At 50.6% G+C, this 13659-nt stretch overlaps 1 protein-coding gene across 1 annotated transcript in view; it reads left to right on the forward strand.

Moving 5' to 3' along the window:
• Window positions 1-3451, forward strand: part of TNIP2 (TNFAIP3 interacting protein 2) — an 8054-nt gene extending 4603 nt beyond the window's left edge. The window contains exon 5 of the mRNA XM_023201358.2: window positions 2568-3451. Within this exon, the coding sequence (XP_023057126.1) occupies window positions 2568-2831 (264 nt within the window). The 3' untranslated portion in view covers window positions 2832-3451. The remainder of the gene's footprint in view (window positions 1-2567) is intronic.
• Window positions 3452-13659: the final 10208 nt, after the last annotated feature.

Consider the following 13659-nt stretch of genomic DNA (forward strand, 5'->3'; position numbering starts at 1 on the left):
CCTCGGGCCCGTCCGTCACTGTCGTGCAGTCAGAGGGCCTGTCTCGGTCTCCAAGCGTGAGCTCCACACATGTCCTGACCTGTCTGTGAGGCGGGAACTCTGCCTACCCTCTCACATAGATACGATGGCCTTGGGTGTCCAGTAACATCCCCCAGCTCAGCCTGGCACGTGGAGCTGGGCCTTGCAGGCCAGGGGCCCCTCACTCCACCCCAGGGCTGAGTGCTCTTCCTACCATGGGGTACCTTGAGGGAGGCCTGGCGTGAATGGGAACCGGTGAGGTTCTTCAGTGTATGACCCATGGCCTCTTCCTTCTCCTCACTGACATGCTTTGCAAAACTCCAGGAGAAGTGCCGGGCGCGGTGGCTCACGCCTGTAATCCCAGCACTTTGGGAGGCCGGATCCTCCGAGGCGGGCGGATCACAAGGTCAGGAGATCGAGACCATCCTGGCTAACACTGTGAAACCCCGTCTCTACTAAAAATACAAAAAATTAGCCGGGCGAGGTGGTGGGCGCCTGTAGTCCCAGCTACTTGGGAAGCTGAGGCAGGAGAATCGTGTGAATCTGGGAGGTGGAGCTTGCAGTGAGCCGAGATTGCACCACTGCACTCCAGCCTGGGCAGCAGAGCCAGACTCGGTCTCAAAAAAAAAAAAAAATCCAGGAGAAGTTTGTTTATTTAGCTCCTCATCAAGTATCTGACACACTTTTGGCCCTGGGCCCCACTCAAAGAGCTTCCTCTCCTGGCATAGACTGAACAGTAGTGATACCGCCTGAGAAACGATGCACCCCCGGCTGGAGCTGGGATGCCCAGCTGAGCTGCCCCGTGTTTCAGGGTGTGAACAGGGACCCTGGGGCTGTGAGGCCACCCCCACTGCCCTGCTCCAAGCAGCCCCTGGGCCTCCGTGGCTTCTGCTTCTCCTCTGCTTGAAGGGCACAGGACAGTCATGGTGGACACTTTTTTTTTTTTTTTTTGCGACGGAGTCTCGTTCTGTCGCCTGGGCTGGAGTGCAGTGGCCGGATCTCAGCTCACTGCAAGCTCCGCCTCCCGGGTTTACGCCATTCTCCTGCCTCAGCCTCCTGAGTAGCTGGGACCACAGGCACCCGCCACCTCGCCCGGCTAGTTTTTGTATTTTTAGTAGAGATGGGGTTTCACCGTGTTAGCCAGGATGGTCTCAATCTCCTGACCTCGTGATCCGCCCGTCTCGGCCTCCCAAAGTGCTGGGATTACAGGCTTGAGCCACCGCGCCCGGCCCGGTGGACACCTTTTCTAACACACCCTTGGACTAAGTCTGCAGCAGAGGGCTAGACACAGGCAGCTGTTTGTACTTGTGCATGAGGGAGGAGGAACCTGGCGGGGCAGTGTCTTCCTCCGTTAAGTTCACAGGCTGACAAGGAGGCACTGGAGGCTTCACCAGCCACAGCAGGCCCTGCCTCAAGCCCCTGCCCAGCCCCCGCAGCGTTCCTGGCATCACAGAATGGAATGTGTATGGGCAGCTCCCCATCCCCCCGTTTCAGATTCTCCTAAGTCCCTGGCACAGGGATTCTTCAGCATGTCCCCTAGGCCAGAATGGGAATATCTTGCAACAGACCTACATGTGGGTTTTCCTGGGATTTGGTTTTGCCTGTGGGTTTTCTGGCCTTCACGAATTTAAGGAAGCATGTGATTTGGATTGAAGGATCACTGTTGGTACAATCATGAGGATGGTCTCAGGCCACCTCTCAAAGATTTCGGACCTGAGGAACTGGCTCCAGACTTGCAGGCCCAGATTCTTATCCCTGAGGGTCAAGTTTCTGGTGGGGCCTGCAGACTTTGTACTAAGTGGCCTTTGTGTCCCTTTCAACAGTAGCCTGTGGCCCCTCGAGGGTTGCTCAGTCCCTAGGTGGCACAGCCAGGGACAGGGGTGCTGAAGGCTTGGGTGATAAGCTGTAGTCCCACTGGGGAAAGTGCACATTCAGACAGGAAGTGGAAGCACCAAGGCCTACTGGAATGAAGTTCGCAGACAAGCAGTGAGGGCCGTAGGGTGCGGTGCTTCAGGACGGATGTTTGGAGAACGCATGCCAGGCCGTGCCAAGTGGTTGGTGGGGCCAAGCCAGGGATACCTCTTGCTGCTACTGAAGGACCTCCTAAGCCCCACAATGCTGAGCACCCCCAAGCCCCACAGAGGAGGTGCAGAGTAGGGTTTGGACTCAGTTTTCCCAGCTCCCCACCAGAGGCTCTGCCACCTCCACTCTGCAGTGGTGTGTGGGCTACATCATCCGGGCCAACTTATCAGTCGGGTCTCCTAGGGCCGATGGGTCCAGCTAAACAGGACTTCCACCAAGGGGTTGGAGAGTGGACCACGCTAGGGCCTATTTCTTCATGAGCGCATGAGGGAGCGTGGGTGCGATCGATCTCCTCAGTCATTCACAGAGCACCCCCTTGTCTGGGCTCTGGGGCACAGCAGGAAGCAAAGTGGGGGACTGAAGTTCCGCTCAGGGATAGATGAAGTACCTCTAGTTGCTGGAACCTGAGACCAGACTTTGTGACCTTCAGCACAGCCCATGTATACAGACCTTTGCCTTTTCTCCAGGATTCTCAGGAGCCAGACGCCTGCCGGATCCATGCTGGGAGCAAAGCTGCCAAGTACTTGGCCACCGACGCATTGGAGCTTATGGTGCCTGGTGGCTGGAGGCCTGGGACTAGGGCCCAACAGTTGGAACCCCCTGCAGAGGGCGGGCATCTTGGCATGGCCCAGAGAGGCCAGGGGGACCTTCAGTGCCCTCACTGCCTGGAGTGCTTCAGTGACGAGCAAGGTGAAGAGCTGCTCAGGCATGTGGCTGAGTGCTGCCAGTGACTGAGACTCACGTGCCCTTACGGCCCCCTGGCCCGGCGCAGCTGCCCTCAGGGACAGGGTGGGTACTCTCAGATGCCATGGGTTGAGCTCTCCTGAGATCCAAGGCCCCTAAATAGGTGCGGGGCACTGTGATCATTCCCTTGGTCCCCCTTTGGCTATGGAACAGGCTGGGTCACAGGGAACTGCCAGTGAGGCTGGAGGCTGGAGGTGGAGATGGGGTTAGGAACATCTGGCAGAGGGAGGTCCTGGTCTGTGTCTCCATCAGGCTGAAGCCAGAGCAATCTGGTGCTGGCGTACCAGCCCCTCCCCAGCCTGCACCTGGGCATGCCGCAGCTTGCCAGAAAGGGGTGGCTGCCTATGGGGGGACACGTGTATGGTCCCTAGGGTGGAAGCCCCATCCTGTTCTGTAGAATACGGTGTCTCCTCTCTGCCTTGAACCAGGAGGTTTGTCAAATGGAGTATTGCGGCTGTGCATCACACTAGGGGGGCCGCCCCCGCCATTGCAGAGCCGCATGCCTGCCCTGAGAAACTGCATCGCAGTAGCACTGTCATCTGTCCAGAAGTTAAAGCACACTCACTCTATCCACCTATTTTTATAATAAACGTTCTTGCTACTGTGACTGCTCTGAGAATGTGTGTTGGAAGCTGGGGTGCAGGGACTGAGCAGTATTGACAGCAGCTGGCATGGGAAAATGCTCCTGCTGTTGCCTTCTGCCAAGGCACCAAGACAGGGGGGTCAGTGGGAGCCTGGCTGTGTTAGGGTTCTCTAGAGGGACAGAACTAATGGAATAGATAGATACATAAAGGGGAGTGTGTTAAGTATCGACTCACACGATCACAAGTTCCCACAATAGGCTGAGGAACAAGGAGAGCCAGTCCGAGTTCTGAAACTGAAGAACATGGAGTCCCATGTTCAAGGGCAAGATGTAGGCTGGGAGGCCAGGCCAGTCTCTCCTTTCACATTTTTCTGCCTGCTTCTATTCTAGTAGCACTGGCAGCTGATTAGATGGTGCCCACCCACACTGAAGGTGGGTCTGCCTTTCCCAGCCCAGTGACTCAAATGTTAATCTCCTTGGCAACACCCCACAGACACACCCAGGATCAATACTTCGTATCCTTCAGTCCAAAAGTTGACACTCAGTATTAACCATCACGAGTCCACCCCTTGTCAACTTGAACCCATACGTATTCCTGAGATAATAATCTTCAAATAAAGACAAAAAGTCACAATTACACCTAACATAATACAACGATCCTTCATACAACCGGAAATCCACCAATCCCCATGGATCTCCTGTATTCCATGCATATTCTTCCTTACCTCTGTTGTGCAGTAAGAGACTGATTCCATCTTTTTTGTTTTTTTTGAGACTTGAGTCTTGCTCTGTCGCCCAGGCTGGAGTGCAGTGGTGTGATCTCAGCTCACTGCAAGCTCCGCCTCCCAGGATCACGCCTTTCTCCTGCCTCAGCCTCCCGAGTAGTTGGAACTACAGGCGACGGCCACCATGCCTGGCTAATTTTTTGTATTTTGTAGAGACAAGGCTTCACCATGTTAGCCAGGATGGTCTCGATCTCCTGACCTCGCCTGCCTTGGTCTCCCAAAGTGTTGGGATTACAGGCATAAGCCACTGTGCCCGGCCAATTTTTGTCTCTTTCATAGAGACAGGGTTTCACCATGTTCCCAGGCTGGTCTTGAACTCCTGGCTGCATGTGATCCACCCACCTCGGCCTCCTAAAGTGCTGGAATTACAGGCGTGAGCCACCGCGCCTGGCCGAGACTGATTCTATCTTGATAGTCCAGATCGATCACCCCAGCCAACACCGTAACTCCTTAGCCCGTTGACTTAAAGGTAGGAGGACCCCAAAGTGTCCAGATGGCAATCTTAACTTCTAGCTTAATGGAACCATTGTGTCTCCTGGTGGCAGCGTTCCTCCCTCTGGAACTAAGACCTCTAGGCCAGCAGAACGTAATGTCGTGGGAACAGGAAGCAAAAATGTTGCTACTTAATCACTAGGGGTGATGGTGAGTGGTGCCACTTCCACTTCCACCCCTTGATTTCCTGGACCCATGAATCCTGGCTATGGGAGAAACAGGACCATATATTGGACGCTGATGCAGAGCATACACGGCCTTCTGGAGAACTTTGCCCCAGCCCTGCAAAGTATTGTCACCTGGTTGGCATTGTAATTGTGACTTCAAAAGGCCATTCCACTGTTCCATCAATCCAGCTGCTTCAGGACGATGGGGAACATGGTAAGACCAGTGAATTCCATGAGCATGAGCCCACTGCCACACTTCTTCAGCTGTAAAGTGAGTGCCTTTGTCAGAGGCAATGCTGTGTGGAATACCATGACGGTGAATAAGGCATTCCGTGAGTCCACAGATGGTGGTCTTGGCAGAAGCATTGCATGCAGGACAGACAAACCCATATCAGGAATAAGTGTCTGTTTCAGTGAGGACAAACCTCTGCCCCTTCCATGATGGAAGAGGTCCAATATCATCAACCTGCCACCAGGTTGATCACCTCAAAGAATGGTGCCATATTGAGGGCTCACTGTTAGTCTCTGCTGCTGGCAAATTGGGCACTCAGCAGTGGCTGTAGACAGGTCAGCCTTGGTGAGTGGAGGTCCATGTTGCTGAATCTCCATGCATAACCTCCATCCCGGCCACCACGGCCACTTTGTTCATGGGCCCATTGGGTGATGACAGGGGTGACTGGGGAAAGAGGCTGAGTGGTGTCCACAGAACAGGTCATCCTGTCCACCTGATTATTAAAATCCTCTGCTGAAGTCACCCATTGGAAAGCACTTACATGGGATACAAATATCTTCACAGTTCTTGACCACTCGGAGAGGTCCATCCACATACCTCTTCCCCAAATTTGTCACCAGTTTTCCAATCATGCTTCCTTCAAGCCTCTGACCATTGTCTTCCAAGCCCATTCTTCCAAGCCCCATCCAGCCAAACTATCGTCTACAGCCCATGAGTCATTACATAATCACATACCTGGCCATTTCTCCTCCCATGCAACGTGCACAACCAGGTGCACCGCTCCAAGTTCTGCCCACTGGGAAGATTTCCCATCACTGCTGTCCTTCAGGGACGTCCTAGAAAGGGGCTGTGATGCTACAGCTGTCCACTTTCGGGTGGTGCCTGCATATTGTGCAGAACCATCTGTGAACCAGGCCTTCATCTTCTCTTCCTCTGTCCACTGATCATAGAGAATTCCTCATGAGGCCATTGGTGCAGACTGGGGGAGAGGAGGCAGGGTGGCAGGAGTGGAGATCATGGGCATTTGAACCGCTTTCTCATGTAACTTGCTTGTGCCTTCAGGACCTGCTCAAGCCCAATCACATATATATACCACTTCTCTTTGATGATGGAATGCTGCTGTGCACGACCTACTTCATGGTGATGGGTCAGAAAGCACCCAGTTTGGCCGGGCGCGGTGGTTCACGCCTGTAATCCCAGCACGTGATCTGAGGCAGGCAGATCACGATGTCAGGAGATTTGAGACCATCCTGGCTAAAACGGTGAAAACCCGTCTCTATTAAAAATACAAAAAATTAGCCAGGCGTGGTGGTGGGTGCCTGTAGTCCCAGCTACTCGGGAGGCTGAGGCAGGAGAATGGCGTGAGCCCGGGAGGCAGAGCTTGCAGTGAGCCAAGATCATGCCACTGCACTCCAGCCTGGGCAACACAGCAAGACTCCGTCTTGGGGGGAAAAAAAAAAAAAAAGCAAGTACCCAGTTCATGATGAGCCGTTCAGGTCACATAGTGACTTCATGACCCATAGTCAAACGTTCAGTTTCCACCAAAGCCCAGTAACAGGCCAGGAGCTGTCTCTCAAAAGGAGAGTAGTTATCTCCAGAAGATGGCAGGGCCTTGCCCCAAAATCCTAGAGGCCTCTGCTGTGATTCACCTATGGGGGCCTGCCAGAGGCTCCAAACAGCATCCCTCTCTGCCACTGACACCTCAAGCACCATTGGATCTGCTGGGTCATATGGCCCGAGTGGCAGAGCAGCTTGCACAGCAGCCTGAACCTGTTGCAGAGCCTTCTGTTCTGGACTCCACTCAAAATTGGCCACCTTTTGGGTCAGCAGATAAATGGGCCGGAGTAACACATCTAAGTGAGCAATGTGTTGCCTCCAAAATCCAAATAGACCCACTAAGCATTGTGGCTCTTTTTGCTTGTAGGAGGGACCAAATGAGGCAACTTATCCTTCACCTTGGAAGGAATATCCCAACAGGCCCCACACCACTGGAGCCCTAGAAATTTTACTGAGATAGAAAGTCCCTGAATTTTTTTTTTTTTTTGTATTTTTACTAGAGACAGGGTTTCACTATGTTGGCTGGTCTCAAACTCCTGGCCTCAAACGATCCACCCAGCTTGACCTCCCAAAATGTTGGGATTACAGGTGTGAGCCATCGTGCCTGGCCTGAACGTCTTATTTTGGAAAATGTTTAATCAGATCTTTTGTCCATTTTAAAATCAAATTATTACATTTTTTTCCTATTGAGTTGAGCTCCTTATATATTCTGGTTATTAATCCCTTGTCAGATGGAGAGTTTGCAAATATTTTCTCCCATTCTGTGGGCTGTCTCTCCATTTTATTGTTTTCTTTTGTGTGCAGAAGCATTTTAAGTTTTTTTTTTTTTTTTTTTTGAGTCGGAGTCTAGCTGTCACTAGTCTGGAGTGCAGTGGCGTGATCTTGGCTCACTGCAACCTCCATCTCCCAGGTTCAAGTGATTCTCCTGCCTCAGCCTCCCAAGTAGCTGGGATTATAGGTACGTGCCACCATGCCCAGCTAATTTTTGTATTTTTCGTAGAGACGGGGCTTCACCATGTTGTCCATGATGGTCTTGATCTCCTGACCTTGTGATCCGCCCACCTTGGCCTCCCAAAGTGCTGGGATTACAGACATGAGCCACTGCACCTGGCCACTTTTTAAATGTGATCCCATTTGTCCATTTTTGCTTTAGTTGCCTATACTTTTGGGGTATTACTCAAGAAATCTTCACACAGACCAGTATCCTAGAGAATTTCCCCAATGCTTTCTTTTAGTAGTTTCACAGTTTGAGGTCTGAGATTTAAGACTTTAATACATTTTGATTTGATTTTTGTATATGGTGAAAGATAGGGGTTTAGCTTCATTTTTTTTTTTTTTTTGAGACGGAGTCTCGCTCTGTCGCCCAGGCTGGAGTGCAGTGGCCGGATCTCAGCTCACTGCAAGCTCCGCCTCCTGGGTTCAGGCCATTCTCCTGCCTCAGCCTCCTGAGTAGCTGGGACTACAGGCGCCCGCCACCTCGCCCGGCTAGTTTTTTGTATTTTTTAGTAGAGACGGGGTTTCACCGTGTTAGCCAGGATGGTCTCGATCTCCTGACCTCGTGATCCGCCCGTCTCGGCCTCCCAAAGTGCTGGGATTACAGGCTTGAGCCACCACTCCCGGCCTAGCTTCATTTTTTAAAATTTCTTTTATTGTTGTATTTTTATTTTTTTTGAAACAAAGTCTCACTCTGTCACACAGGCTGGAGTGCAGTGGTGTGAATATGGCTCATTGCAGGCTTGAGCTCCTGGGCCTAATTGCTTTGGCTACAACCTCTAGCACAATGTTGAAGAGAAACCGCAAAACAGGTATCTTCGCCTTATTCCTGATCTTAGGGGGAAAGCATGCAGTCTTTCACCACATTATGGATATTAACTGTTAAGTTTTTTGTAGATGTCATTCTTCAGGTTGAGGAAGTTCTCTTCTATTCACACTTGGTGAAATGCTTTTATTGTGCAAAAGTGTTGGATTTTGTCAAATGCTTTTTTTGCATCTATTGAGATTATCATGCAATTAAAACTTCTATTAATATGATGTATTACATTAATTATATGTTGGATATTGAACCACCCTTGCATTCCTGGGATCCCACTTGATCATGTTGTGTATTTTTTTTCTTATGTTGCTGGATTTGGTTTTCTGGTATTTTGTGGAGGAATTTTGTATCAATATTCATAAGAGATACTAGTCTGTAGTTTTCTTTTCTTTTCTTTTTTTTGAGGCGGAGTCTCGCTCTGTTGCCCGGGCTGGAGTACTGTGGCTGGATCTCAGCTCACTGCAAGCTCCGCCTGCTGGGTTCACGCCATTCTCCTGCCTCAGCCTCCCGAGTAGCTGGGACTACAGGCGGCCGCCACCTCGCCCGGCTAGTTTTTTGTATTTTTAGTGGAGACGGGGTTTCACAGTGTTAGCCAGGATGGTCTCGATCTCCTGACCTCGTGATCCGCCTGTCTCGGCCTCCCAAAGTGCTGGGATTACAGGCTTGAGCCACCGCGCCCGGCCAGTCTGTAGTTTTCTTGTGATGTCTTTGTCTAGTTTTGGTATCAGGTAATATTGGCCTCATAGAATTAGTTGGGAAGTGTTCCTTCTTCTATTTCTGAGTTTGAAAAATTGGTTTTAATTCTTCTCTAAGTGTATGGTAAAATCCAGCAGTGAAGACTTCTAGGCTTGAGCTTTTGTGGGTACTTTTTCCTGTTTTAAATTACTATTTCAACATACTTCACTCATTATAGGTCTATTCAGATTGTCTATTTATTCTGGAGTCAGTTCTTATAGTTTCTTCCTGTCTAGAAATTTGTCCATTTCATCTGCTATGGTTTATATGTTCATATGTTAGAACCTAGTGCCCAAGGTGATAGTATTAAGAGGTGGGGCCTTCTGGGAAGTGTTCAAGTCATGAGTACTCCATCATCACGAATGGGAAAACAGCTTTTATAAAAGAGGTTGAAGGATCGGATCATCTTAATTCCCTTTTTGCCCTTCTATCATATGAAGATACAGCAACAAGGTGTTGGAAGCAGAGAGTGAGCCCTTACCAGACACTGAATCTGTTGGTGCACTTTGCTCTTGAACTTCACAGCCTCCAGAACTGTGAGAAATAAACTTCTTTCATAAATTACTCCGTCTGTGATATTTGGTCACAGCTGCATGAATGGACTAAGACATCATCTAAATTACCAAATTTGCTGGCATATAATTGTTGTAGTATTCCTTTAAAATCCATTTTATTTGTGGCCAGTTCTGATTCTAGTAATTGGAATCCTTCTCTGTCAGTCTTGCTAAAGATGTCTATTTTGTTTACCTTTTTAAAACGTTTGGTTTTATTTTCTCCATTATTTTTGCATCCTCTATTTCATTAATTTCTGATCTAATCTTTATGATTTTATTCCTTTTTACTTTAGGCCTAGTTTGCTCTTTTTCCAGTGTCTTAAGGTGACAAATTAGTTTATTGATTTGAGATCTTTCTTCTTTCTTAATATAAACAATTTCAACTTCTGGCATGTGTTAACCATTTTTCAGTTTGGGAGGTTTTCAGCTATTATTTCTTTGAATATTTTTTCTGCTCTTTGCTCTCCTTTTGACATTCCCATTACACATATGCTGGTATGCTCAATGGTGTCCCACATTTTTCTGAGACTGTTTATTTTCATTATGTTCATATTTTTTCTCTATGTTCTTTGGCTAGCATAATCTCTATCAGCCTATCTTCAAATCCACTTATTCTTCCTTCTGCTAATTTTAAAATTTAGGCTGGGTGCAATGGCTCACCTGAAGTCAGGAGTTCGAGGCCAACATGGTGAAACACCGTCTCTACAAAAAATAAAAAAAATTAGACAGGCATGGTGCTGTGTACCTGTAGTCCCAGCTACTGGGGAGGCTGAGGCAGGAGACTCACTTGAACCCAGGAGATGGAGGTTGTGGTGAGCGGAGATGTTGCCATTGCACTCCAGTATGGGTGACAGAGCAAGACTCTCTATTTAAAAAAAAAATTAAAAAATAAAAAAAAAATAAATATATATACAAACTTTTCAGATTGTCTAATTTCCATTTGGTTCCTTTAAAATAATTTCTATATTCATTTGCTGCAGCCTTATTGTATCATTGTTTTCTTTCTATTGCCCACTAGTATTCAGCCTATGATGTTGCTCCTTGGTGTGCAGCTGTGTGTGTGCCCACAGTCACCCTGGGATGAAAGTCATCATGGTAGAGTTCTCTTCCTCTTTCCCTGACCACAGTCAGCAGTTAAGCCACTCATTGCCAACTCTATTGTTTTCCACAACGCCCTGGGGCACAAATGGCTCTACAAACAAATCCAATCAAATTCTGACTCCTTTGAAGAGTCTCTAGGAGCACTGTGTGATATTCGTTCTGACCCCTGGATGCCTCCTCCCAGCTCTTCTCTTCCTCAGTTATCTCCTGCGAACTATCTGGCCTATAGCTGAGCGAGCCTGTATCTTGTCTCTCTTCCCAGGGTTTCACGGCCTCCACTGTTTCTGAGAGTGCCTTCAGGCTTGAACCTCTTCATTCTTGCAAACGAAGTCAGTTTCTTTGGGAAGAGATTAGGAGCTATCTGTTTTACTGCCTGTTTCTCTGCCCAGGCAAAATATCTGAGCAGGGCTCATAACTGAGGGTACAGAAAACAGTAAGCTTCTCAATACAACTGTTCACTGTTAATGTTTCCTTTCTAGCTATTGTTATTCTGTTTCATTTCATGACTATTACAAGTTGAGTATGCCTAACCCGAAAGGTTCCAAAATTCAAATCCTTTTGAGTGTTCAAGATGATGCTCCAAGGGAATGCTCATTGGAGCATTTTGGATTTCAGACTTTTGGATTAGAAATGCTCAGTCGGCGGCCGGGCGCGGTGGCTCAAGCCTGTGATCCCAGCACTTTGGGAGGCCGAGACGGGCGGATCACAAGGTCAGGAGATCGAGACCATCCTGGCAAACACGGTGAAACCCCGTCTCTACTAAAAATACAAAAAATTAGCCGGGTGAGGTGGCGGGCGCCTGTAGTCCCAGCTACTCGGGAGGCTGAGGCAGGAGAATGGCATGAACCCGGGAGGCGGAGCTTGCAGTGGGCTGAGAACCGGCCACTGCACTCCAGCCTGGGCGACAGAGCGAGACTCCGTCACACACACACACACACACACACACACACACACAGAAATGCTCAGTCGGTAAGTACAACGCAAATATTCCAAATCTGAAAAGTCTGAAACTGGACACACTTCTGGTACTGAGGATGCCAGATAAGGGATAAGGGATACTCACCCTGTGCTATTGAGTGAGTCAAGTGTGAGGCTCCTCCAGGGCGGCCCCACCCTCCCCCACAGGGGGGTGATGTCACCAGGAACCCCAGGGGCTCCCATCAAGTCAGGGACCCTGGAGCTGGATGTTCTACAAGCATCCTGGGATGCTGGAAGGATGAGTGGTTTCCAGGGAAATAGGGGAAGATCCTTCCTGGCATGAGCATGGCCAGGAGAATAGCTGGGAGCCTGAGGGCCAAAGTGAGCAGGTGCAGGTCAGGGGCCAGAGTGGGCAGAGCTGTGAAGCCGCAGGCAGGGTCGCCATGGAGGTGATGGGAGTGTCCAGAACTGGGCACGTGGGGTGCGCATCTGAGGGTCTCTAGGTCCCAGCATGGTACTCAGTGTGTTGGGGCACCCAGAGTTCCCCATCACCATTCAGGGCCCTGCAGTTTCCCTCAGCAACAGACATGGTTCTACTGGAAGAGGAGGCTGAGATGCAGATGTGGGACTGTCCCTCAGCACAGTGTCAAGGCTGTCCAAGGAGACAGCAGGGCAGGCTCTGGGGGCCTGGGCAGGCAGCTTCCCCATAGGGCGAGGCCCAGGCCTGGGCTTTTTCCCAGCCCCCACCGCAGTCAGAAGAGGAGGCTGGAGTCCCGGGGGCCTGCCCTGCACTGGGGTTTCTGCCTCTCAAGGACACTACTGTTGCGGTCATGGCCCGACCTGCTTCACTCTCTGCCCTATCATCCCATGAACAAAGCAATGTTCTCTTCCTCATACCCGGAAAAAAAAAAAAAAAAAAAGGCGAGGAAAGCTCCTCGTGCTGTACCTCCCCCTGGCTGGTGACCCTCTTCCAGCTCTCGTGCAATCTCCAGAGTTCTAGGACCTGCTGTCCCCACCTCATTCTCCTGCAAACTGATGCCGGGGCGGGGCTGCCCTGGGCCTTGTCTCCCCTGACCTGCTTCGAAGCCTCCTCACCCTCTGCCTTCCTGGTTCCACAGCTCCGGCCCCCATCCCATTTACTCACCCCTGCGGGGCCCTCACACAGGCTCAGTCCATGAACAGCAGTCCCCAGTTCCAGACCTCTCACCTGGGTGGCTGGTGGGCATCCCAGACTCACCGTCTAGAACCAGGTCTCCAGTCCCACACCCCAATTCCAGACCTCTCACCTGGGTGGCTGGTCACTGTCCAGAATCGGATTTCCAGTCCCACCATCCCAAGTTCCAGACCTCTCACCTGGGTGGCTGGTGGGCATCCCAGACTCACAGTCCAGAACTGGTCTCCAGTCCCACCTCCAGGAACACAGTGCAGGTCTTCCCCTCTTCCTCCTCCCTGCGTCCTGTCCACCAGGAAATCCTGTGGCCTCATCGTCCAAATACCTCCAGAAGCTGGCCCTCCCCTACCCTCTCCCCAGCCAGGCCCTGCCCTCTTTACCTTCACTCTGGGTGAAGTCATTCTTTGATGGGGCACAGAGGCAGGTGGAACACGAGGCTGGGAGAAGTGGGAGCTACTGAGTGCTCTAGGTGGTGAGAAGTAACCATGATGCAGCTCCTTGGGAGCTTTCTGTCTTCTGCTGCCTGCTCTGCCTGGCACACAGAGGATGGCAGAGGCACCAGGATCGCTGAGCTGTTGCCTGGAGAGACCTGGGACCTGATCCAGGGTGGTGCCCTGGCTGCCCCATGGTGGACACATCACCTGCATGCCCTCTCCCACTATCCCCCCATCCCCCCAGCAGAAAGAAGCAGCCGAGGTCTCCTGCTG

The sequence above is a fragment of the Piliocolobus tephrosceles genome, chromosome 3 (assembly GCF_002776525.5).
Source record: "Piliocolobus tephrosceles isolate RC106 chromosome 3, ASM277652v3, whole genome shotgun sequence".
NCBI classification, from domain to species: Eukaryota; Metazoa; Chordata; class Mammalia; order Primates; family Cercopithecidae; genus Piliocolobus; species Piliocolobus tephrosceles.